The 26,692-nt window shown below is 38.9% G+C and overlaps 1 protein-coding gene across 1 annotated transcript in view; it reads left to right on the plus strand.

Moving 5' to 3' along the window:
* Positions 1 to 26,692, plus strand: part of dhx38 (DEAH (Asp-Glu-Ala-His) box polypeptide 38) — a 99,736-nt gene that overhangs the window by 43,957 nt on the left and 29,087 nt on the right. Inside the window, exons 12-20 of the mRNA XM_073070289.1 lie at positions 3,363 to 3,500; positions 7,909 to 8,095; positions 9,419 to 9,604; positions 9,797 to 9,937; positions 12,273 to 12,383; positions 17,355 to 17,471; positions 18,383 to 18,490; positions 19,983 to 20,095; positions 26,180 to 26,388. Coding sequence (XP_072926390.1) covers positions 3,363 to 3,500; positions 7,909 to 8,095; positions 9,419 to 9,604; positions 9,797 to 9,937; positions 12,273 to 12,383; positions 17,355 to 17,471; positions 18,383 to 18,490; positions 19,983 to 20,095; positions 26,180 to 26,388 — 1,310 coding nt within the window. The remainder of the gene's footprint in view (positions 1 to 3,362; positions 3,501 to 7,908; positions 8,096 to 9,418; positions 9,605 to 9,796; positions 9,938 to 12,272; positions 12,384 to 17,354; positions 17,472 to 18,382; positions 18,491 to 19,982; positions 20,096 to 26,179; positions 26,389 to 26,692) is intronic.

The following is a 26,692-nucleotide window of genomic DNA, read 5'->3' on the forward strand; positions in this document are numbered from 1 at the left end:
TTGTGGCACATTGGGTGGCATTTTTTTCTATTTTGAAAGCATTGACTGATTTTTTTTTACAAGGCCGAGTTGCTAACTTGACCCAGCACAGATGGAAAGTGTGCAAGGAGCTTGCCGGATTTGAACTCGGGACCATTCGCCTCAACATCTGGTGCTAATGCTACTACACCACCAGCTGCCACATACAATTTTAATGTTTTAAAAATTCTTTAGTTTTTGCATTTTTCTTCACAAATAATAACTTTCATATGTGTAACCTTTTACTTGGTAAAACAAAATGGTTGCTGGACAATAGGAAAACAAGTTGGGAGAGACTATGATATATGAAAAAAAATAATTTCTTGATGGTAGGTAGAATAAGCAAGGTTGTGCAATTTAAGGCAAGAGTTGTGTTAATTTAAATATGATAAGATCATAAGATATAGGAGTAGAATTAGGCCATTTGGTCAATTGAGTCTGCTTAACCATTTCATCATGGGTGATCCATTTTCCCTTCGGCCCCAATCTCTTACCTTCTCGCAGTATTCCATCATGCCTGAACTAATCAAGAATCTCTCAACCTCTGCCTTAAATATACCAAATGACTTGGCCTCCATAGTTGCCTGTGGCAACGAATTCCACAGATTCACCACCCTCTGGCTGAAGAAATTCCTCCTCATCTGCTTTCTAAAAGGGTGCCTCTCTATTCTGAGGCTGTGTATTTTGGTCCTAGACTCCCCAACCATAGGAAAGATCCTCTCCACATCCGCTCTAGCAAAGCCTTTCAAATTCGGTAGGTGTCAATGAGGTCACCCTCATTCTTCTGAATTCCAGTATGTAGAAGCCCAGAGCTATCAAATGCTCCTCATATGAGAAGCTGTTCAATCCTGGATTCATTTTCATGAACCTTCTTTGAACCCGCTCCAATGTCAGCATATCCTTTCTTTGATAAGGGTCTCAAAACTGCTCACAATACTCCAAGTGAGGCCTCACCAGTGCTTTATGAAGACTCAACATTACATTCTTGCTTTTAAATTCTAGCCCTCTGGAAATGAATGCTAACATCGCATTTGTCTTCCGAACTACTGACTTAACTTGCAAATTAACCTTCAGGGAATCTTGCACAAGGACTCCAAATCACTTTTCACTCAGATTTTTGAAATTTCTCTCCATTTAGAAAATAGTCTACGCTTTTATTTCTTCTACCAAAGTGCATGACCATGCACTTCCCAACACTGTATTCCATCTGCAACCTTTTTGCCGATTCTCCTAATCTGCTTAAGTCCTTCTGTAGCTGCGCTACTTCCACAAAACTACCTGCCGCTCTACCTATCTTCGTATCATCCGGAAAACTTGGCACAAAGCTGTAAATTCTGTCATCCAAGTCATTGACATGTAATGTAAAAAGAAGCGGTCCCAACACAGACTCCTGTGGAACACTGCTAGTCACTGGCAGCCAACTAGAAAAGGCTCCATTTAGTCTGACTTTTTGGTTCCTGTCAATCAGCCAAAGCTCAGTCCATGCTGGTATCTTTCCTGTAATACCATGGGCCCTTAATTTGTTAAGCAGCCTCATGTATGACAACTTGGCAAAGGCCTGAAAATCCAAGTACACAACATCAACCGATTCTCCTTTGTCTATTCTGCTTGTTATTTCTTCAAAGAATTCTAACAGATTTGTCAGGCAAGATTTTCCCTTAAGGAAACCATGCTGACTACGGCCTATTTTATCGTGCTTCTAAGCACCCTGAAACTACATCCTTAGCAATTGACTCCAACATCTTCCCAACCACTGAGGTCAGACTAACTGCCCTATAATTTCCTTTTATCTGCCTCTCTCCATTCTTGAAGAGTGCAGTGACATTTGCAATTTTCAATTTCTCTGGAACCATGCCAGAATAAATTGATTCTTGAAATCCAGCTATATGTTTAATCTTGCTCTCTACTTTTAATGGAAGAGATTTCTTTAGTGAGAGCTTGGAAGTGATTGCTGTAAAGCTATTGAAAGTTTAGACTCCCAAAGCTGGATGATTTTGAAGTCCAGGTTGAAAACTGAAGGTTCACTTGGATAGAACTGCAGTCATGGTATATCGAATCCAGAATTAAATCCTTCCTCTATTTGTTCTCATGTGGGTTCTTTGACTGCCATTTCTTTACATCTAACTGGAATGTTATTGGTTTGCTTGCTAAGCAGTGTCCTGTTATCCCTGAGTATCTATGTATTGGTACCTTCAGTTGGGCTTTCTCTGGAGATTAAGTATTATCAGCGTGTATTCTAGTAATCAGAATTGCATCTTTTATTTTTCATTGAAGAATCACTACATCCAACTATATGTTTAATCTTCCCCTCTGCTTTCATGGAAGAGTGAGGGCTTAGAAGGGATTGCTGGAACAACTCCGTCATAATAGATTGTAAAAGCTAACAGAAGGAGACTGCAACTGTGAGAAAGTAGTGAAGAAAAGTTCAGAGTAATACTGCTATGGTCAGTAAATTGTAGAAAGGATTTGGAAATTATGAGCACATTATATTTGTGGATGGCAGATTTCTTGAAGGGAACAAATACAGAGTGAAAGATGGTCACGTAATTTTCTTTTGCAAGTTGTTCACAAATTGTACATGTGGCCATGCAAAGTAACAAATGAAAATTAGAAGTTATATTGCTTAGAGATTAAATAGTATAATTGTGATTCCGAACTTGCAGCAGACACCCTCTGGGAAATGCAGTGTGATTGCTCACACACATCTTGCTTTATGACCTTTTAACTGTCAGGAGAAGAAACAACCTAATCTGCAACTGAAACTGGCCTCAGCAGTGAAATAACAGTACTTCAATATACTCTCCCTTATGTTGTCTACATTCTCTGTGGTATCTTCATATATGCAAGTTAAATAAAATATTCAGAATATATATTCTGATCTCTGCAAATATAAATACATAATATATTTAAGTTGAATTTACTATCATGTGTAAAAGTGCAGTAGGTGCAGCTACAATTAAAAACTTCCTTGCATGCACTAGCATCACAGGCATGTAGCTACAAACAACATACAGAATCTAAATTATACATAGATTATACAAGACAGTGAAAAGAGAGAAAGGAAAAAAAGAGACAAAAACAAGACCTTGGTGTGTAAAAGTAAAGAGACAATCAGAGACAACTCCACGGTAGTGTTAGAGGTGGTCCATTATGCTCTATTGCTGAGGTAGGGTTAGGATTGTGTAAGTCAGTTCAAGAACCTGGTGATTGTAGGAACGTAGCTGTTCCTTAACTTAGTGGTGTGGGACTGTATGTTGTCTCAAGATTCAAAAGTCATAGTTGTGCTATTGTCCTATTACTGTTGAATACACTAAATTATCTTCTCTGATGTTGTTAATGTATAGAGTTGATCAAAAATTTGCTGACCACATGAAAGACAAGAATGTTGCAAACAGTGAATTTGCAAAAAAGAAATCGATTCTTGAGCAGAGACAGTATCTACCGATATTTGCTGTCAGGGAGCAGTTGCTAAATATAATACGGTAAGTGATAATTTTATGCTTTACTAACAGATTAGTAATCTGTTTAGAAGAATGTAAAAGGCTTGAATGCCAATATGACCTGCCATTGATTTTTTGTTTCATATGGTCATGTTCTTGGCTTTCTTAGGTTCAGAATAAGAAGAGCAATAAGTCTGTTCGTTCATTTTGAAAGACTCAAATCACATATTTCTTGTTTGATCCCATATCACTTGATTTCCATGGTGTTTAAATATCTTGTTCTTTGCCTAGGAAATTCTTAATCTGCAGCTTTCCAAGTCAGAGTTCCAAAAAATTACAACTGGCTAAAAACTTTACCTCATTTCTGTCTTATATGGCTAATATCTGATTCTGAGGCTTTGCTCTCAGTCACTTTCCTGATCTGTTCCTGTATGTAGTGAGAAGGCTTTGGGAGGGTAGCACTCCTGTAGAACATACAACCTTTGTTCTGCTTTTGTAGCCACTGTATTTATTAAGTTAGTCTAGTGAGTTTCTAATCAGGAATGTCCCATAACTGGTGGGGTATTTGATGACTATACTTTAATGTTATAGGGAGGTAGAGTTAGATCTAGAGGTAATGATGTCTAGAAGGTTCTTCGGAAGGCAAGGATCAGGCACATATCTTGCTGTTATAGCTGTTCATCATAGTACATGTCAGACAGAGGCAACCTATGGTAACAAACAAAGTAGAGAAGTAACAAAGAAACTGTAACAGGCTGTAACAGTAACTGCCTGTAACAAATTGTAACTAACTGGTTTTAACAAAGGAGCTTGAGCACATGGTTTCCTTTTATACTGTAAACCAATTTGGGACCTTTGAAGCAGGTACTGACTGAATTACACTTCAACTTTGCAGACAAAAGCTGTGGAAATTTATGAAACAAATAAATTAGAAAGCCAAGTTACTAAAAGTGTACAGGCATACAAACAAGTGTAAACAAAAGCTAAAATTACAAAGTAAAACACAATAAAACAACGGTCTTGACCCTAATCCAACAGATAGTAAGGTACTTCAATGGAAATGGCCATTTCCTTTGTCTGACCAAGTTCCAGGATCTTTGATACTTAACAGTTTAAGCTTTGTTGCTTGCACGTAGGGACTGTTCCATTACTTGAAGAATTACAAATGAAAACCGAATACAGTAGTTATCAGAGTACATTCTGACCTCACTTTTAGTTGGCAGAAAAATCATTAATAAAACAGCTCTGGACACTTTAATTTGCTGCCCTGAATAATATCTACATTGATGTGTTGAGACTGGGGGATTGAATTCTAACAAGTATCACCTTCTTCCCTAATGCTTGGAAGTGTAGATTTTCTTTTCCCTCAAAATTTCTGTTTGCTTATTGTTGTTAACTGAGTTTTTGGTACCACAGTTGGTACTCAGAATTTTGGCTCTGGTCTCCAGGTGTTAGTGAGGGGGCTGTAAGATTGACAATGCTGAATGCAATATAATCTTATCAGAATTTTATACCAGGCTGTCTTTCTGGTTTTCTTTTTATTCTACAAAAATGGATTTAAATTGTTTTGTGTTTGTGCAATTAAGTGGCTTCCAAGGCTATTTCATAGAGCATCAATGATGTCACTGTTGGCCTGTCCATGTCAGTTAAGGACACCAGGTTTCTTTTGCTGTGTGCTATTAATAAGACACTGGAATCCTTATAGAACATTATTATTTTCTTACTAAGTTCAGCACACGAGGTGGCCATTTGGCCCACTGGGTACATGCAAGCTCTCAGCAGAATAAGTCCCTGTCATATTCCAACCTTCTCTCTTATCTGTCTGTGTGAAAGAAGTTTATGAAACCAAAGTCACTTGCAAAGCAAAACTAAAATGAGAATTTTAAAGCTCATATGGACCAGAAATTGTTTTTCAGATGAATGGGATCTCTGATCCTGCTTCATGTTTGACATGTCATAAAAGTGGAGATGTCCAGCAATGTTCCATAGTGGCAGATAAGCAGCATTTGTTACCCAGTAAGGCCTGACACAGAATGTCTCTATAACTCTGTGTGTAAAGGTCTAAATGTCAATCAAAATGTTTCCCTTGGAAGTAGTAAAATATAAATAATGACAGACATAAGCAAAAACATAGTGGTGAAATGGAATTGAGGGTCTTGTAGGGGAGGCAGGTGGGAAGAAATTAAGAGTACCATTTACCGAGTACCATTAACACTCATTAGTGTATTCCAAAGCACTTTGCAGACAATTGGATAACACAAGTAGTAATTTACTTGTCATATGCAAAATCAGTTGCGTTTTTCAACGTTTACCACTGCATTCATCCCACTTCACATAAAGAAGTTAAAATTGCCCTTCCCCAAGTATTTCTGGTTAACTGACAGTGACTAATGGTGTTCCACAGGGGTCAGTTTTGGGACCGCTTCTTTTCATGTTATATGTCAATGATTTGGATGAGAGAATTGATGGATTTGTGGACAAGTTTGCGGATTATACATAGATGGGTGGAGGAGCAGATAGTGTGAAGGAAGCAGAGTCTGAAGAAGGACTTGGAAAGATTGAGAGAATGGGCAAAGAAGTGACAGATGGAATACAGTGTAATAAGCGAGTGTATGGTCATGCACTTTGGTAAAAGGAGTAAAGGGTTAGACTATTTTCTAAACTTGTAGCAAAATCAGAAATCAGAGATGCAAAGGGACTTGGGAGCCCTTGTGCATGATTCCCTAAAAGTTAACCTACAGGTTGTGTTGGTGTTAAGGAAGGCTAATACAATGTTAGCATTCATTTCAAGAAGACAAGAATATATTTAAAAAAGTATGTAATACTGAAGCTTTATAAGGATGCACTTGAAGATTTGTGAGCAGTTTGGAGCCCCTTATCTAAGTAAAATGTACTGGCATTCCACAGGAGATGCACAGGAACGATTTCGAAAATGGAAGTATTAATGTATGTAATGCTCTGTAAGGTTTCACTGCTGATGTAATGGTCTCTCTATAATGTTTCACTGCTAAGGTAATGGTTTCTCTGTAGCAGCAATGTTTAGGTTATGATTAGAGATAATGGGGCCTTTGGAATGTATGTTAGCCAATGAGAGGCATGTTGTTCTTTCTTGTGGGTCTGGGAGCAGGGATTTCACGGTCTTGTTGGCGAGAGATGAAGAGAGAAGACGTGAGTGGACAGAGTTGGTAGACCGAGTGGACTAGGAGCGAGGGTCTAAGGTTGGTGACATTTAGAGGAGGTCAATGGGAAACAACTGGAGGAAATCGTGTGTTCCTACGTGCACATTAGACTGTTTCATTAAAAACGGCCCTTTTTCTTTTTACCTTCTTCACTAACCCTGTAGTCAGATTAAGATTTGTAAAGTTCACTCGTTTAATTGCATATGGTGTGCTGTCTGGTATTTTGCGGTTCGGATTTGTAACCAGTCAACACATTATGCAGCAGCCACACAAACGAGATTTCTCAGTTTGGTTGGGCCAGAGGCTGCCTTCCCCTAGACAGACACATGTTGGCCGAACCTTAGGGTTGCATGTATAAGGAGCATTTGATGGCCCTGTGCCCATGCTCGCTGGAGTTTAGAAGAATGGTGGAGGGGAGGATCTTTGAAATATAATCGAATATTGAAAGGCCTAGATGGAGTGGACATGGAGAAAATGTTTCTGTAATGTAGGAGTTTAGGACCAAAGTGCACAGCCTCAGAATATGAGAACACCCTTTAGAACAGAGATGAAGAGGGATTTTGTCAGCTAGAAGGTGGAGAACCTGTGTAATTCATTGCCACAGATGCCTGTGGAGGCCAAGTTGTTGGGTATATTTAAAGCAGAGGTTGATAGGTTTTTGATTAGTAAGGTTATCAAAGATTATGGGGAGAAGGCAGAAGAGAGGGCTTGAGACGAATAATAAATCAGCCGTGACGGAATGATGGAATAAACTCGATGGTCTGAATGGCCAAATTCTGCTCCTGAGTCTGCGGTCTTATTTTGGAAGTCTAATAAATTATAAATTGGTACAAATGAACCGTGACAGCTGCATGCATTACGTTTTGGGGAATCTATCAGTTTGATAGCTGATGGTAAAATCTTGGACTTCCAACCAAAGGAAGTCTTTGTTGCTCTTGCAATAATTGAGACACAGATTTATGGAAGAGAGTACTAACACTGTCTTTCTTTCTCACATTCTACCTGACTTACCTGATTTTCTGACCCGGCCTAATGCTAAAGGTTTCTAGTATTTCTCATGCTTAATTTAGGTGATATGTTGTTCACACTTAAAGTATACCTTCCATTCTCTGAAAGCAGAGGGATATTAATTCTTGAAGAAGTACTCAATGCACCTCATGGTCAGACTGACTGTTAATTGTATGTTTAAGGACATAACAGGAGAAACCAAACTGGGGAAGGTGTAAGCAATTGGGAGCATTATTTAAATATTTTTTCCTTCATTCCTACAGTGATAATAATGTGGTCATTGTTGTTGGAGAAACTGGTAGTGGAAAGACCACTCAGCTAACACAGTATCTTAGTGAAGATGGGTATTCAAACTATGGCATGATTGGATGTACTCAGCCCAGACGTGTGGCGGCTATGTCTGTGGCAAAACGTGTTAGTGAGGAAATGAATGTGAACCTTGGAGAAGAGGTAATGAAATAATTTTGGTCTGCATTTTGTATGGTATAAAAATACCAATATGCACACTTGAGATACATGGCAATAACTTTTCTTTTTAATAGTAATAATTATGAAACAGTACATTCAATGTATTATATTCTCAATGAGAATTGAAAGCATCATCATTAAGTAAAGTTATTTAAAAAAATTTAAAATTTATTTTGTGCTCACAAGTTGTGCCTTACGTTAAAGAAAGCTTATCTGTAATTCAAGGACATTTATGTGCTTAGCTTACATTTACTTCAAGAATAGCATAGAATCAGATCTTCAGAAAAAGTCAGCGAATGAGAGTAAACAAGTTATGAACAGTGCTTCATTCAGATACTTGAACACTTTTTTAAAGAATGATTGTATATTGTTGCTAGTATTGTAATAATAATATAAAATTTGAGAATTTTATGATGCTGACATTTAGCTGTGAATAAATTGAAAATATTCAAATGATAAAGCACAATTAATAAAATATGTCAAGTCATACCTGAAGCAGGATTTGTATGTCCAAAGGAACAACTTTGCTATGGAGGGATGACATTTCCCAGTGATAACATTCTGTATTCCATGGAGGATTATAACTCACTTGCACATCTTCCATTCATTGAAGAGAAATCTCTACAAATTGGACATTGGTTTAGGCAGTCAGGTTTTCAGTAAACAGATTTTCAAGTTGAGATGATTATTGAATCGATTATTTGAAGGGATAAGACAGGCAAATCTAATTGGGAAATTGTTAAATCTTTGTACAGGTTTCTTGAAGCAGGGGAACATTCATTTGGAGATATTTTTTGAAAGTGTAGCAACTTGGAAGTGCAACTTTAAGATTATTTTTAGACCTGCCAACAATATGTTTATCAAAACTTTTCTATACTTTGATTTATGATATTTCTCCCTCTACTGCTTCATCCAACTGTACTCCATCATCCATGCCTATATACTGAGATGCATTAGCTCATTGAAGGATAGCAAAACAGAAGATGCTGGAAATCCAAAACAAAAAAAGTGGTCAAACACCATACACAGACCTGAAATGTCAACAATTCCTTTCCTCCTGAAGATTGATTGTTCCTTTTTACTTTCTACTTTCCCAGTCAAGTTTTTTCACCTCATATCTAGGGTTGTTATTCCCGTGGAAGTGATCAGGGGTCAATTTAGATCAAATATCATTAATTAGGATATGAAATCGCTCCAGTCTAAAGGATAAAAATGTTGGTTAATTTTTGTAAATACACTTCCTTTAAAATCTTTAAATTATTCATTGTCACTTTTCAGAACTTCTGCATGTTATTATTTTCTTAGGTGGGTTATGCTATTCGATTTGAAGATTGTACTTCTGAAAAAACTGTCATTAAATATATGACAGATGGTATTCTACTTCGAGAATCTCTGAGGGAAGCAGATTTGGATCATTATAGTGCTGTTATCATGGATGAAGCCCATGAGCGTTCTCTAAACACTGATGTACTGTTTGGCTTACTTCGAGAGGTATGTATATTTTATATAAAGCAAAGCAAGTTATTAGTATCAGTTTTGTACATTAAGTATCTCACTTTGATATTTTTCTATTTCTATTTTTTGTTTTATTAGTTATGTTAAGTTGATTGACTTTATATTGATAGTAATGTAGAAATTTGAAGAATAATTGTTTCTCTGCAACTGATATCTATCTTTTTCTAGGTTGTAGCACGACGTGCTGATCTAAAGCTAATTGTTACCTCGGCAACTATGGATGCAGACAAATTTGCAGTATTTTTTGGGAATGTTCCTGTGTTTTATATCCCAGGCCGGACATTTCCAGTGGATATTTTCTTCAGTAAGGTATAATACCTGTTGTAAATTTTGACTCATGTTGGTAGTTTAGTTTATTAATTTCTATGTGATATATAAGATGTCTTAAACTGCATAAACATAACATTGTAGATGCTGGCTCTCTAAAGCAGCGCTCATGTAGAGGTTTAGCCAGAATTTGTGGAAAACAAAACCGTTAACTCTTCAGATCTATGACCTTTCATCAAAAGCGGGAAGAATTAAAGAAAATGAGTTTTGTGGTTTGAAGTGAGTGGAGAGGATAAAACAAAATAGTTTTATGATCGAGTGGAAGGCGAGGGATAAAGTGACAAAAGGGATGATAGTGCAAAGTTACTAACATTGTGGGGAAGATTAAAGTCAGAATGTTTATCTGAAATTCTAAAGCAGTTTGGAAGATCCTGAAATAAAAATATTAAAACTGCTAATTATCTAAAATTGTTGAACTCATTGTAGTGTTGGTTAGCCTGTGCTTTGTCCAGAAGATGAGGTTCTGCTCTTGTAGTTGTTCTTGTAGGAGGAATGTAAGAGGGAGAGGACAGGAATTAGAGTGGATTGAGATGGAAGATTAAAATGACTAGTGATTGAAAGTTTTGAGTTAATTGTGAACTTAGTTGAAGCCTTTTTGCAAAATGGCCACTTAATCCTTGATTACCCCAAGTGGAAGTGACCACATTGTGAGTAGGCATTAGAGTAGATTAAGTACAAGGTTCAAGTTGATCACTCTTTCAGGCAGCTAATGACCTGTGTCCAGTGCAAACCCACGGATGCCTGGAGGTTTGATGTCTTTATCTTCCGTTCTGCTTCCTGTAGGAACTCCATTCTATTCTCCCAATTTTCCTGTATCTTTTGATCCGAAAGTACCAACTTTCATGCCATTGTTTCTGATAATAATTCCTCTTTACTCCAAGGTACAGTCTCCTGCACCATTGTTGACAGCACACTGGACTGATCCTGCTCTCAACCAAGAATGAGATTAAGAATTTCCTTGTTCTCACTTTGCACACCATTATCTTTCAAATTTAATAAATTGTTTTCTGCTGTTCATTGTGCCTCCAATGTAATGGTACCACCAAACAAATCTTCCCTATTTATCTCCTCCCAGCATTCTGAAGGGATCATTCTAAGCAGTTCTCTTTGGTTCATTTTTCTATGTCCATCCATTTCTTCCCAAAGCATCTTCTTGTTGAACTACAAATAGAAAAGAAAAAATTCCAGGTGAGGACCCGACATCTGCAGTTAGCTAAAAAATGAAAGATAATAAATGTGAATGTAAGAAAACAGGAGCATGAGGAGGACCCTCTTAGCTTGCTCAGTCATTCAGTATGAACATGACTGATCTATGTTAGGCATGATGTCCTCCCCCAAGCCAGTTCCCTATAGACCTTGATTCCATGATTTTCCAGAAATTTACTTATTTCCTTCTCACTATGAATTAGCCTCCGCAACCCTCTTGGATAGAGAATCAACACTTAAATAGCACAGTATATATTTGTACAAGGAGCAATCTATCTTAAAAATATTCAAAATCTATGTCGTGGGCGAGTGATGTCTAATTTTTAAGCATTGATCTATCCACTTGAACTGTGAAGAGTATGGTTGCTGTGGTTTGGCATCTTATTTTATTACTACTAATATAAGAAGGGAAAAGTCATCAGATACTTAAAAGATACTACTTTTTTCTTTTGGAGTATATATAGATTATACAAGATAAAATCCTGTGGCCGTCGGTCAGTGTCCATACAGTTGCTTGTTGAATGGGTTCACTGGATTGATGACCCTAGGTCTTTATCTTGTCATTTTGATTTTTTTTCTGTATCTCTGTACATTTGCTAAGTAATGCTAGATAGTAAAATATCTAGTACAAACTTCATTAGAAGTGCCTATTGGGATCAGAAATCCTAATAATCAAACCCAGTAGTGCTTCAGCTAATTTCACTATTCACTTAGTTAAGCTCTTATTAAATTACTCTTTTTCATGAAGCCCTCAATATATTAGACTTGCTCAGTTTCACTATTGCATTTTAAAAATCTACAAAATTAAGTCAATTACTTTCACGAATAAAATTAATAATTATTTTTGGAGTCCTGAATATCTTCTATGTACCTAGACTTTTCCCATGAAAAATGTTATGAATAATAAAATGGATTTAAGCAAATTATAGTAATGATAATTTTTGATATTTTATGGTTTAGCTACTAACTTGACAAAGAACCAAACTTTTACAAAACTTCTGTTGCTGTTATTCTGAATAAATATAAAAGTAAAGTATAGGCTGTTATTACCTATAATTGTTCATGTGTTACATTAGTGTATTTAGTGTTTAACTTCTGTATCATTTTACAGACCCCCACAGAAGATTATGTGGAAGGAGGGGTTAAGCAGTCTCTTCAAATTCATCTGTCAAATATTCCAGGTGACATACTGATATTTATGCCAGGTCAAGAAGATATTGAGGTGAGGGAGCCATCAATGAAGTTCCAAAATAGTATAATTTCTTCTCTTTCATTTCTTTCACCCCTTTGACAAAATTCATAATGTCATAAAAAGGTGTCTTTTAATCACAATAAGTAGCTCTCTGAATCAGTAGGACATCAACACTGCAGAGAGTGACATTGTTCTACTATACATGTGGAAAGCAGCATTGAATGATTGGCATATCGAGTGGATTGATTGCTGACCTTGCAGTCTGATGAGAAAATTGTCTATTTTTCCATTCAGCACCAAAAAAACAGTCACAATTAAAATCTGCGCTTTTTTTGTTCAAAATGACTATATGCTGTGATTTGTTTTGCAAATTTGCTTTGGTAACGTTGGTCCTGAAATTTCATTTAAATCTTTGTGGAAGTCTGTTGATTGAATCGTAGCATAATTCAATCCTGAAAAAAAGCATGACATGTTTATTAGATCACTGTTGTACATCCTGACCTAGGACATGAGAGTGGATGAAACATTAGACAGTTGCAAAATTGTGTGCTTACTGGAGATATGGATCTGGAAAAAGTTCAGATTTGGGAATATATTTTGAGAGAAAAAGAGTTAACGTACAAGGTTGATGTTTTATCAGAATTTGTCAAACACATTTTTTCCATGTGTTAGCTAACTGTGTACACAGTAATGTGTCTATCTGGGTCCCCCAGATTTTTTTATAATTCCCAAACCATTATTGGTTCATGCATTGATGTAAGTTGGGCATCTATCTTTGGAAATGCAATTTTAAAAATCCAGATTCTTCTTCTGCGATGCGCACAATTCATCTTCTTTGTTGAAGGACAAAGAGGTTGCAGTTCTTTTTATTGACTATATTTCAAGTGTAACCATTGACTAAATTGAAGTTGGACAACCATTGTGAGGCATCCTGTTGCAGTTGTACAAGATGTTGATTAGGTCACACTTGGAGTATTGTTTGGAGTTCTGGACACTCAGTGTAGAAAAGATGTGATAGAATGTGAACAAGTTCTGAAGAAATTCACCAGGATGTCAGTGTTGATAGGCTTCTCGACTGGCCAATGAAGAACTACGTTTTGTGCTCTATGACTTGATTCAAACCTCACCAATTTAATGCAAGTTGCAGTGATAGCTTGCACCTTAAATGATGAAGACCATGGAGCGGCTGATAATACAGAATCTGAGGCCACAAACCAGGCACGCCCAGGATCCTCTTCAGTTTGCGTATAAGGAGAAGGTGGGAGTGGAGGATGCTATCATGTATTTGCTGCACAAATCACTCTCTCACCTAGATGGGGCCAGTTGTGCTGTGAGGATTACATTCCTTGACTTCTCTAGTGCCTTTAACACCATCCAGCCCAAGATCTTAAGGCACAAACTAACGGAGATGGGAGTAGACTCTCACATGGTGGATTGGATAGTGGACTACTTGACAGATAGACCTCAGTATGTGCGGTTGGGAGACTGTAGGTCTGACACGGTGGTCAGCAGCACAGGAGCGCCGCAGGGAACCGTACTCTCTCCGGTCCTGTTCACCCTGTACACATCAGACTTCCAATATAACTCGGAGTCCTGCCATGTGCAGAAGTTCGCTGATGACACGGCCATAGTGGGGTGTGTCAGGAATGGACAGGAGGAGGAGTATAGGAAACTGATACAGGACTTTGTGATATGGTGCAACTCAAACTACCTGCGTCTCAATATCACCAAGACCAAGGAGATGGTGGTGGACTTTAGGAGATCTAGGCCTCATATGGAGCCAGTGATCATTAATGGAGAATGTGTGGAGCAGGTTAAGACCTACAAGTATCTGGGAGTACAGTTAGACGAGAAGCTAGACTGGACTGCCAACACAGATGCCTTGTGCAGGAAGGCACAGAGTCGACTGTACTTCCTTAGAAGGTTGGCGTCATTCAATGTCTGTAGTGAGATGCTGAAGATGTTCTATAGGTCAGTTGTGGAGAGCGCCCTCTTCTTTGTGGTGGCATGTTGGGGAGGAAGCATTAAGAAGAGGGACGCCTCACGTCTTAATAAGCTGGTAAGGAAGGCGGGCTCTGTCGTGGGCAAAGTACTGGAGAGTTTAACATCGGTAGCTGAGCGAAGGGCGCTGAGTAGGCTACGGTCAATTATGGAAAACTCTGAACATCCTCTACATAGCACCATCCAGAGACAGAGAAGCAGTTTCAGCGACAGGTTACTATCGATGCAATGCTCCTCAGACAGGATGAAGAGGTCAATACTCCCCAATGCCATTAGGCTTTACAATTCAACCGCCAGGACTTAAGAACTTTTTAAAAGCTATTATTAATGCTTTTTGAGATAGTGATTTAGATGCATATCATATTTTTTTTTACTGAGTTAAGTATTGTATGTTATTAGTTTTGCTACAACAAGTGTATGGGACATTGGAAAAAAAGTTGAATTTCCCCATGGGGATGAATAAAGTATCTATCTATCTATCTATCTATCTATCTAAATGTAATGTCATAGATACTTCATTTGTCAGTGAAGAGAGCTAGTGAGTGCAGGATCAACTCAGTAAGGAATTTCCAGAAGACTTTGGATTTGCCTGCATTAGAAGCCAGATATGTGAAAGCTTAAGCTTCCTTTGCTACCTTTTCTGTGTGTCATCTGGTGCTAATGTTGACTTTTAGTTAGAACATTGTGAAATTAAGTTGCACTTAAGAGTTTAGCGTCGAGCAGAAAAAATCTAGGCTGATATTTCAGTGCAGGATTTTCAGAAGGCATGTTAAACTGGCATCCTTTCTGTGCCCTCAGGACGAAACGAATCCATTCTGAAGAACAAGTGAGTTATCCCCAGGGTCTTGCACAATGTTTATCCTTTAGTCAAAATTGCTTGAAAAATAAGCACATTATCTGATAATTATCACATCCTACGAGTCTGTAAATTGATTCTCACATGATTCCAGTAGCTGCAGTTCAAAGAGATTAATCAGCTGTAAATTGTTTTAGGTCTTACTGAGGTTGTGAAAGGCTACATAAATGTAGGTCTTCCTAGTAGTCTCTTTGAGGAATGCCTACCCTGAAGAAGTTAAATCTTCTCTTTGGCGGATGTTCTCTCACTGCTTCCACTCTGTGATCTCTGCTGCCCTCCAACTCTTCGATCATATACTCACCCAGACTCACTACCACAGTACCTAACTTTCTTCCTTTTCTCCATTTCATCCTTGATGCCCATCCTTCTTCCCTTTCTCTCCTCTCCTTACAGGTTCCTTCCACTCCAGCCTTTTACTTTTCCTACCCACCTGGCATCACCTATCACTTTTTAGCTTGTACTCGCTCCACTTTCTTAATCTGCCGTCTTTGCCCTTCCTTTCCTGTCCCGAAGAAGGGTCTTAGCCTGAAACGTTGACTATTTATTCATATTCCTAGATGCTGCCTGACCCCCTGAGTTCCTTCAGTATTTTGTGTATGTTGCTTTGAATTTCCAGGATCTGCAGAATTTCTTCTGTTTATGATTTGCTGCTCCATTGTGAAGTCTCTTTGAGGGATGACTACCCTGAAGAAGTTTAAATCTGCTCTTTGATTGGAGTTCAGTGAGAACCTCTCTCAGTGTTCTCCCTGTGTGATCTCTGCTGCTTTCCAGCTCTTTGACCATGAACTTACCTAGACTTGTTATCACAGAATCCTACCCTGGTGTTCCTTCTTTCCTTTCTGCCATGGTCCATTCTCCTCTCCCACCACTCCCACCAGATTTCTTCCGCTCCAGCCTTTTACCCATGTCACCCACCCGGTTTCACTTATCATCCCCTTCCTTTCACCCTAAGTTCTTGTTCTGGCGTCTCCCATCCTTTCCATTCCTGAAGAAGGGTCTTGGCATGAAATGCAGACTGTTTATTCCCCTCCATAGATGCTGCGTGATTTGCTGAGCTCCTCCAGCATTTTATGTTTGTTGCTTCTGTAGCGGTGTGCTACACGCAGCGCTGAAATAACGACATGTAGTTGGTGAGCTGCAGTTGCAAAAGAGGTTTATTCAAACTTTGCGGCCTCGCTTTAAAGCCTTCCTGTTCCCGCCCTCCCCGGGCGGGAATGCATATTCACAGTCCCGTCCCATGCGTGGGCTTTTCCCCTTGCTGGTGAAGCAGGCTTGGCGCCCTCTTTGGGACTGGCCTCAATGCCGGCGCGCGCCACTTTGTGAGCCGGTTCGAGTGCGCTGGGAAGTGGGTCGCCACACTACATTGTTTTGTATAAGCTCGGGAGGCAGGTTAGCATGGTGGTCAGTGTTATGCCATTACACTGTCAGTGATCTGGGTCTGCTGTCTGTAAGGAGTTTATACATTCTCACCGTAACTGTGTGGGTTCCCTCTGGGTGCTGTGGTATCCTCCCGCATTCCAAAGATGTATTGGTTATGGAGGTTAATTGATCACATGGGTGTAATTCTGCACCACGGGCTTGTTGAGCCAGAAGGGCTTGTTACTTTGTGAGATCTCTAAATAAGTAAAAGTAAATTCTGATTTTGTATTGAACAGAATGTATTTTCTTTCTAATCATGGTATTATTCTAAACATTTGTTTCTTCTTGCTCACTTGATATCTTACTACTTCTGATGTCTTTCAGCAGCCCCAGGTTATGAGGGAAGGGAAGATATCGTAACAAATGTTCTGGCTAGGATAGTTAGTTTAGTTGAGGGAACAAAACTTTTGTCTTGGAAAAGATGAACCAGAAATGGGTACTCTCAATCTTGTAAGCTTTAGAAACAAGGTCGATTGCCCAAATTCGCAGTCATTCTCTCTCTAATAGATTAGTGGATAAACTTCAGGATGCTTAAGAGGCCAGAATTGGATTAATGGTGAGAATGGAGGGCAGTAGTGTAGTGAGGGTTACAATGACAGTGACTAAATAGAAATGAATTAAACCATTAAACTTCACTGATTAATATTTGAGAATGGGTGTGAGGATTATTTGTTAATGACAAAATAGTTGATTTGTTTTAATGAAAATGTACCTTTTTCATCTAGGTGACTTGTGATCAGATAGTTGAACGTCTGGAAGAACTAGAAAATGCTCCCCAACTGGCAGTCTTACCAATATATTCCCAGCTGCCTTCTGATCTTCAGGCGAAGATTTTTCAAAAGGTACAAACATGTATTTTTGCTCATGAAGTGAGCTGAAAGTACGTGAGTTTTCAGTTTCTCTGTATTGACAGAATCTTAGAAATGTGTTGCAGGTGTCACCATTGAATTTGATATGATGTTGCTGAAGAAAGCGGTTCAGATCCCTTTTCCTCCTCTCTTTGTTTTCTTGTACCCTTACAACTTAAGATTTCTTATAAATGCCTAGCAATCTCCTTGGCTTCCTTTTTGCCCTTGTGATAATTTGCAGTAGTCTATCAACATGCCGGTATATTTTTGGGCTATCATATTGAGATCAGCTTTTTGTGATCTCACATTCATAACAGGGTTCAATGTAGGTATTGTAACTCCCCAATTTATAACGTCAGTGTATTAAACTAAATTTACCCTCATCTCTATCTGAATAACTAAGTTATGTGATGTGGAGGACTTCTGCACATGTGTTTTTGTTTGGAAACATAGAATTATTATGGCAAAAAGTGGAAACCATTTGGCTTATTGAATCTGCTTGAGCTCTTTATAAACATTTTAGTCAGTTCCATTTCCCTGATCTTTCCCCCTCTTCCCTATAATATATTTCACCTTTAGATTTTCAAATACTGTCCATTTACATCTTAGCAGTTATAATTGTATTTTCTTCCATATTATATTCAATTGAAGCCTGGAAGATTTCACAATCATTCACTTATGAGAAAAGTTTGTTGTATGTAAATATATACGTTTCTCTTAATGTACCGAACAACATATGAATCACTAAGGACAAACAACCCTTGAACCCTCATTGTGGTTTGACTGAAAAACAGCAGGTTAATTTCCCCACAACATCAAATCAAAAGTTAAAAATAATACTGATGAGTTCACTATGTCTGGGACTAGTGAAGATATTCATTTCTGTAATGTGCTTCTCTGTAAAGGCTCCAGATGGAATCCGCAAGTGTATTGTGGCTACGAACATTGCAGAGACGTCACTCACAGTGGATGGCATCATGTTTGTTGTTGATTCAGGATACTGCAAATTAAAAGTAAGTACCTACTAATAAGGAAATGCTGGAAGCATCAAAAGTCAGGCAGCATCTGAGTAAATGCTTCAAGTTGAAGATTCATTGTTTAAATAGGGAAAGAGAAAAACTAATTAGCTTATTGTTGCAAAGAAGGTGGAGAGGGAATGGACAGAAGAAAGGGAATATCTGTAACTGGATGAGGTGAAGTTGCCATGCTGAAGCTCTAAATATGAAGCAATCTGGTTGATACATTAATGAGGGCAGTTAAGAAAAAACAAAGAAACATGTAAAAGCTGTGTAACAAGGCCAACTGTCACAGAGAACTGAGGCTATATCCACACTACACTGGATAAATCCGTAACCGAGGCTTTTCCTCTTCGTTTTTACCCTTCATCCACACTAAAACGGCGTTTTCGTCCCCTGAAACCAGAGCTTTTCAGAAACGCTCTCCAAAATGTGTATTTTTGAAAATGCCGGATTGGCCGGAGCAGTGTGGACGGGGTAACCAGAGACTCCTGAAAACACTGTCAAACGGCAGTGCGCTATTTCATTGTTTTGTTGAACGCAACCTAACTACTTCAGAACAGACGGCAACAAAACTGACGCCAGAGTTAGAAATGTACTCACCAAATACTTAGACACATAACTTACTGAATAAATAAGTATACTCACTTTGGCCTGTTTTCTGTCCTTGCTCGTATGAAGGTGGTTTACCTATTTATGCAAGTACTTTTCTGACAATAGATGTGTAACAGCCTAATATAACATTGTATGGAAATACAAGATAACACTGATGCAGACGTATTTTATACATTTAACAAGGTGCTTTATTAATGCAACAGAGTTAGTCAGTTTTTCAGTGTTTGTCGTCAGCCAGGTTAATCTGTCCGTGAACTCCCTGTCGGTTGCTTCCATACGCTCCAGTTTTATTTTACTTTTAAGTTCTCCTGCGCGAAAGCCAACAGCTGTCCGTCGTTTTAAGTTTTTCTAGTCTGTAACTACACAAACGCACACTTTTTTATGGCGAGATTTGATACCAAACATGTTGCTTGTTTTTGGTAGATGTGTCCTGCGCATGCGCAAGAGGAGGAGATTCGCCAACATTTCCATTTCAATGTGGATAGAGATATTTTTAAAAACGCATAGTGTGGACGCCTATCGTTTATATGCGAAACCGGCATTTTCAAAATTATCCGGTCTAGTGTGGACGTAGCGTGAGCCAAAAAGGGAAGTTTTGGAAACCTGCAGCAGCTTGGGCAGTGTATGTGGAGAAAGAAAAGGTTGACTTAACCGGCTAATGTGAAACTGATTTGAGTTGGGTTTTAGAATCAATGAAATATTTCTGTAGGACTTGAAGTTGAATTTCTGTGGTTTTCGCAGATCAAAATTTGATATTTTTCTGTCTGGCGTCTGGTTAGGAGAAGAAACAATATTTTTTAAAAAAGTGTGAGAAAATTAAATGACGGTGTTCTAAGATACATTGCACTAATTTAATGTTTGACTTCTTATCCAGGTTTTTAACCCAAGAATGGGTATGGATGCTCTTCAGATTTATCCAATCAGCCAAGCCAATGCCAATCAGCGTGCAGGTCGAGCTGGGAGAACAGGTCCAGGCCAGTGTTTTCGGTAACAAATAATCTTTCCCTGAGTATAATATTACAGATATGCTGTATTTCCAGTTCTTAGGATAATATTTTGTTTTCCCTTTGTATTTCTTTGCATAATATTTGGAATCAGTGTCCCTGTGATTGTAGTATTGTGCCTAATCTGAATTGTGCAGTCTACTGGTATCCATTCTTAAGTAGGGATACATTAAGTACCAGTCCCTCCATAGAATTGCTTTGCAAGTAAAAAACTACTTCATCTGAATATTACCCATTGTCAATCCATGGTAAAATTTCAAAAAATTGTTTAACTTTACAAAGCAATAAATAAAACCAGTGACTTTGTTTAAATTATTCTGGAATGACAAAAGTAGATGCTCTGAATCAAAGAAAATGGAAAACATCTTCAAAAGTTTCATCAGTCTTTGCTACCAAATTAACATACACTTAGCCAGCTCACCGATTATGAACTTTTGTTGATTTGCTTAGTATTTAAACTTAAATGGAAGTTTTATTCTTTCGTCAGCTACAAGTGAAGCTGGCAAGACCAACATTTAGTGCCCATCTCTAATAGTCCTCAATGAAATGATAATTAGCTACCTTCTTGAACTGATAGTAACTGTGTTTGAGAAAAGGTTGTTCCAGGAATTGGCTCCAGTGATAATGAAGGATTGGTGCTCTTAATTCTAGGGCTATGAAATGTGTTGACTGGAATGGATACCTGCTTCTAGTAAATAGTCCACAGTCAGAGAGTTGTACAGCACAGGAATGAAACCTTTGTCCCATCACATCTATGCCAACATCATTGCCCAACTATGCAAAGTAATTTGCTTGCATTTTTGATCTTTATCCTTCTATGGCTTAATTATTTAAGTGTCTGTAAAGGTTTCTTAAATGTAATGATTGTATCTGACACCACTACCTCCAGATAGCTCCACTTGGCGTAAAGCACATATTCTCTGTGAAATCTCAAACCTTCCTCATACCATAAACTTGTGCCTTCTTGCTTTTGATACCTCTACCATGGAAAAATTATTTATGCCTCTTATAATATTATATACCTCTATCTCTCAGCCTCTCAGGGAAAACAAATGCAGCCTATCCAATCTTACCCTATAACTAACGTGCTCTAATCTAGGCAATATTCTGGTGGATCCTCTGCGATCTCCAGAGAAACATACTTTCCAATGTGGACACAAATCTCCAGGTGCCATCCAACCAGTGTTTTGGAAAGTTGCAACATGGTATTTTCCAACTTTTATATTCTGTGCCTTCTTCACCACCCAACCAGTTTTGTTGTTTTCAGAGAACGAGGGATGTGAACCCCAAGGTTCCTTTGTTCATCAGCATTTTCAGTGCCCTACTGTTCACTGTATATATTCCAATCTCTGACTTCCCAAAATGCATCACCTTGCACTTGTTGGGATTAAATTGCATCTGTCAATGGTCTGCCTCAATTACTTCTGATCTATAACCTGCTGTAGCCATAGATGGCCTTCCTTGCCAGCCACACACCTCCAACTGTGGTTTAATCTGTATACTCATTAATCATGCCTTCCCTATTTACAGCCTTCTCATTAACATATGCTACAAACCAACCAGCAAAGGACCCAGAACTGATCCCTGCAGAACACCACTGGTCCAGCCTTCCAATAAAAAAAAACCCTTTCACTATCCTCCTCTGGCTCCCATCACCAAGCAATTTTGGATCCAATTAACCTGTTCATTTTGTATCCTATGTGTCTTAACTTTCTGGACCAGCCTACCATTCAGGAGTGTGTTAAATGCCCTACTAAAATCCAAATAAAGTACATGTGCTGTCCTGTCTTCATTAATCTTCTCAGTTACCTCCTCAAAAAAACTTCATCAAAAATAGTAAGTGAGGCAGGATCCCCTTGCACAAAGCCATGCTTGATCAGCTCCTGGCTTTCCAAATGTACATAAGTCCTATCCTGTAGGATTTTTCCAGTAATTTCCTTCTCATTTCTCTGAGGCTCACTATCCTGTAGATACCTGGCTCACCAATGCTGCCATTCTTAAATTAAGGAACAACATTAACTATCCTCCAGTCTTCTGACATCTCACATATGACTAATAGAGATGTACAAATCTCCGTTGTGGCTCTAGCTATCTCTGTCTTTGCTTTTTATGGAAGCCTGATATAGATCTCATTCAACCTTGGGGACTTATTAACTCTTATGCAATCCATGATACCTAACACAACTCCCTCCTGTTCCCTTCTTTATACTGACTTGCTCCAGATTATCCACATATCCTTCCCTGAATTCGATACATTTCATATGAGAATCATAGAGACATGGAACACTACAGCATACAAACAAGCACTTAGGCCCACCTGGCCCGTGCCAAACCATTAATCTGCCTAGTCCCATCGACATGCACCTGCACCATAGCCTTTTATTCCCGTATCATCCTACTATTCAAGCTTCTTTTAAATGTTGAAATCAAGCTTGTATGCACCATTTGCGCTGGTTCCACACTCTCACAATCCTCTGAGTGAAGAAGTTTCCCCTTATATTCCCCTTAAACTTTTCACCTTTCACCCTTAATCCATGAGCTCTGGTTGTAGTCCAACCCAACCTCAGTAGAAAAAGCCTGCTTACATTTACCCTATCTATACACCGCCTAAGTTTCTATACCTCTATCAAGCCCCTCAATCTTTCCTTATAACTCATATCCTCCAGACCCAGCAACATCCCTGTAAATTTTCTCTGTACTCTTTCAACCTTATTTACATCTTTCCTGTAGGTATAGTAGGTGTCCGAAACTGCATACAGTACTCTAAGCTTTACCAATGTGTTATACAACTTCAACGTAACATCCCATCTCCTGTACTGAGTGCTTTGATTTATGATAGCCAATGTGCCAAAAGCTTTCTTTATCTTCTCCTGAGTAAATACAGATGCAAAAAAATCAGTTTAAGATCTCCTGCATCTCTTTGAGGCCCATGAATAGATTACATTTGTGATTGTCCAGAGGACCAATTTTGTCCCTTGCTATCCTTGCTATTCTTAGTATATCAGTAGAAGCCCTTGGGGTTCTCCTTCACCTTGTCGGCTAGAGCAACATCATTGTTCTCTTTTATCTCTCCTGATTTCCTTCTTAAGTGTTCTCTTGCAGTTCTTATTCTCCTCAAGCACCTCATATGTTCCTGCCTACCTACACCTGCTATACATCTTTTTCTTAACCAGGGCCTCATTATCTTTTGAAAACCAAAGTTCCATAAACTTTTTATTTTGACAGGAACTCTCTGCTCTCGAAATTTCACTTTTGAAGACCTCCCACTTACCAAGTATACCTTTGCCAGAAAACAACCTTTTCCAATCCCTACTTCCCAGTTCCTCTATGATAGCATCAAAATTGGCCTTTCTCCAATTTAGAATCTCAACCCAAGGACCAGACCTGTCCTTTTCCATAATTACCTTGAAATTAATGAAATTATGATCATCAGATGCAAAGTGTTCCCCACACAAACCTCTGTCACCTGTTTCATTTCCTAATAGGAGATCGACTATCAGATTTTCTCTACTTAGGACTTCTATGTACTAATTAAGGAAACATTCCTGAAAACATTTGACAGTCTCTCCCATCCAGCCCTTTCACAGTATAAGAGTCCTAGTCAATATGTAGAATGTTAAAATCGCCAACTATCACAACCTTATGTTTCTACAACCTTATCTCTCTACAAATCCTGCAGACTGTTGGGTGATCTATATTATAATCCCATTAATATGATCATACCCTTTTTACTCCTCAGTTCTACCCATAAAGCCTCATTAGATGAGCTTTCCAGTCTGTCCTGCCTGAGCACTACCTTGACATTTTCCCTGACTAGCAATGCCACACCTCCCCCTGTAATCAATTCTGCTCTATCGCATTTAAAGCAATGGAACACCAGAACATGGAGCTGCCAGTCCTGCTCCTCCTGCAACCAAGTCTCACTAATGGGTATAGTGTCAGAACTCCTTGTGCTGATCCATGCCCTAGGCTAATCCACCTTTCCTACAATTCTCCTTGCATTGAAATATACGCAGCTCAGAAGTAGATAGGTTAATTGAGTGGGCAAGGGTCTGGCAGATGGAGTACAATGTTGGTAAATGCGAGGTCATCCACTTTGGAAGAAAAAATGAGAGTTGGTTATTATTTAAATGGTAAAAATACCAGCATGCTGCTGTGCAGAGGGACTTGGGAGTGCTTGTGCATGAATCACAAAAGGTTGGTTTTCAGGTGCAGCAGGCTCTCAAGAAGGCAAATGGAATGCTGGAGGGATTGATTTTAAGAGCAGAAAGCTTATGCTACAACTGTACAGGGTACAGGTGAGGCCGCGCCTGGAGTACTGTCTTCAGTTCTTGTCTCCTTACTTGAGGAAGGATATACTGGCTTTGGAGGCAGTGCAGAGGAGGTTCACCAGGTTGATTCCAGAGATGAGGGGTTAGACTATGAAGAGAGATTGAGTCGCCTGGGACTATACTCACTGGAATTCAGAAGAATGAGGGGAGATCTTATAAGAACATAAAATTATGAAAGGGATAGATAAGGTAGAGGCAGGAAGGTTGTTTCTACTGGTAGGTGAGACTAGAACTGGGGGACATAGCCTCAAGATTCATGGGAGTAGATTTAGTACAGAGATGAGGAGGAGCTGCTTTTCCCAGAGAGTGGTGAATCTGTAGAATTCTCTGCCCACTGAAGCAGTGGAGGCTACCTCAGTAAATATATTTCAGACAAAGTTGGATAGATTTTTGTGTAGTAGGGGAATTAAGGGTTATGGGGAAAAAGCAGGTAGTTGAAGATAAGTCCATGGCCGGATCATCCATGTTCTTATTGAATGGCGGAGTGGGCTCGATGGGCCAAATGGCCTACTCCTGCTCCTATTTCTTATATTCTTCTGGGCCACAGAGCCATACTCAGTGCCAGAGACCTGACAACTGTAGCTTTTGTCTGCTAGGTCATCCCCCAACAGTATCCAAAGTGTTACTGAGAGGAATTGTCACAGGGGTACTCTGCATTGACTACCTATCCCATTTCCTGCTCCTGATGGTCACCTATTTACCTGTGCCCTGTACCATGGGTGTAACTACCTCCTTGTATGTCTTGTCTATCAAACCTCAGCCTCCCGAATGATGCAGAGTTCATCCAGTTCCAGCTCCAGCTCCTTAATATGGTCCATTAGAAGCTGGTTGGATTTCCTGCAGGTGTAGTTGTCAAGGAGACTGGAGCTGGACACTGGATCCTGGACCCTGTCTTCCCATGTCCCGTAGGAAGTGCATTCGAGTATCCTGTATGGCATCCCAGTGCTCTAAATGTGCAATAAGAAAGAAAGAATAAATAATGAAAAAAAGAAATCTACCTATGGCCTACACCCCCCCTTGCTGAAGTCTTGATGAATCAAACTTTCAACTCCACACTCACACAATAGCTGCTCGAAAAATGGGTATTCAGTCTTAGATGTAACTACTTCTTATTGGTTCTTGCTAAGTGCCTAATTATGCAGAATCCAATATCTCTTTGGGAACTGTGGCATGCAAACTGTGCCGACTGCCCTTGCTCGCTTCTTTTAAGCTCTCCCTCTACACAATGTGGTCTCTTCTCGGAACGGTGGCACACAAAACGTGCCAACTACCCCACTGTTTCTTTTAAACTCTCTCCCTCTACGCAATCCGGTGTCACCTCAGGACTGTGGCGCACAAAAAAATGTAAATGTTCTGGGGAGTAAAGGTAAGAAATATTCATTTAGAATCTTACCTACAATACCTGGCTCGACACACAGATTAGCCCTTTGGTCCCCATAGTGGCCAATTCTTTCCCTAGCTACACTCATGATTTTGTTGCTGCACGTATCATAATTGAGATATTGCATGGTGAACATTACGGTAACATCTTTGTACATTTCCCTAAACTGTTACTTTAATAAATTGCTGAAACTAAATATATTCAGTTTTATGTGCATTTATTCTTGTGATTAATATTAAGTTTGCAAGATGCTGTTTACTAAAAATAATCTATATTTACAAATGGCAAAAGTGAATGAAGAAACATGTACTTTGATTTTCTTCAAATTAATAGATTTATTTATTCAACCACACAGGTTGTACACACAAAGTGCATATAAAAATGAGATGTTGACCACCACTGTACCTGAAATTCAGCGAACAAATTTGGCTAATGTGGTCCTGTTGCTTAAGTCCCTTGGTGTTCAAGATTTACTCCAGTTTCACTTCATGGACCCGCCACCTGAAGATAATATGTTGAATTCTATGTATCAACTTTGGATCCTAGGTGCTCTTGACAATACAGGTAATTAGAAAACTATACAGAAATTTTTCTAAACTTTCATGTTCAAATGTAATTGTCATCCAGCCATTCACATGTATGCAGCTAAATGAAACAATGTGCCCCTGTAATTTGCAAGATGCAAAATCAATACATAGTCTCACACAGCACATAGCACATATTGTTAAAACAGCACATACAGTCACAAGTCCCTGAACAGCCTGGCCTGAAGTTTGATGGTGTATGGAGCCATGTTTCTGCAAGAAAGAGCACACAGCAGTGGCTCAGCCGCAGTCAAAGGCAATCCAGCTTGTCATCCAGGGAGTGA

This window comes from Hemitrygon akajei, chromosome 17 (assembly GCF_048418815.1).
Source record: "Hemitrygon akajei chromosome 17, sHemAka1.3, whole genome shotgun sequence".
Taxonomy (NCBI): Eukaryota; Metazoa; Chordata; class Chondrichthyes; order Myliobatiformes; family Dasyatidae; genus Hemitrygon; species Hemitrygon akajei.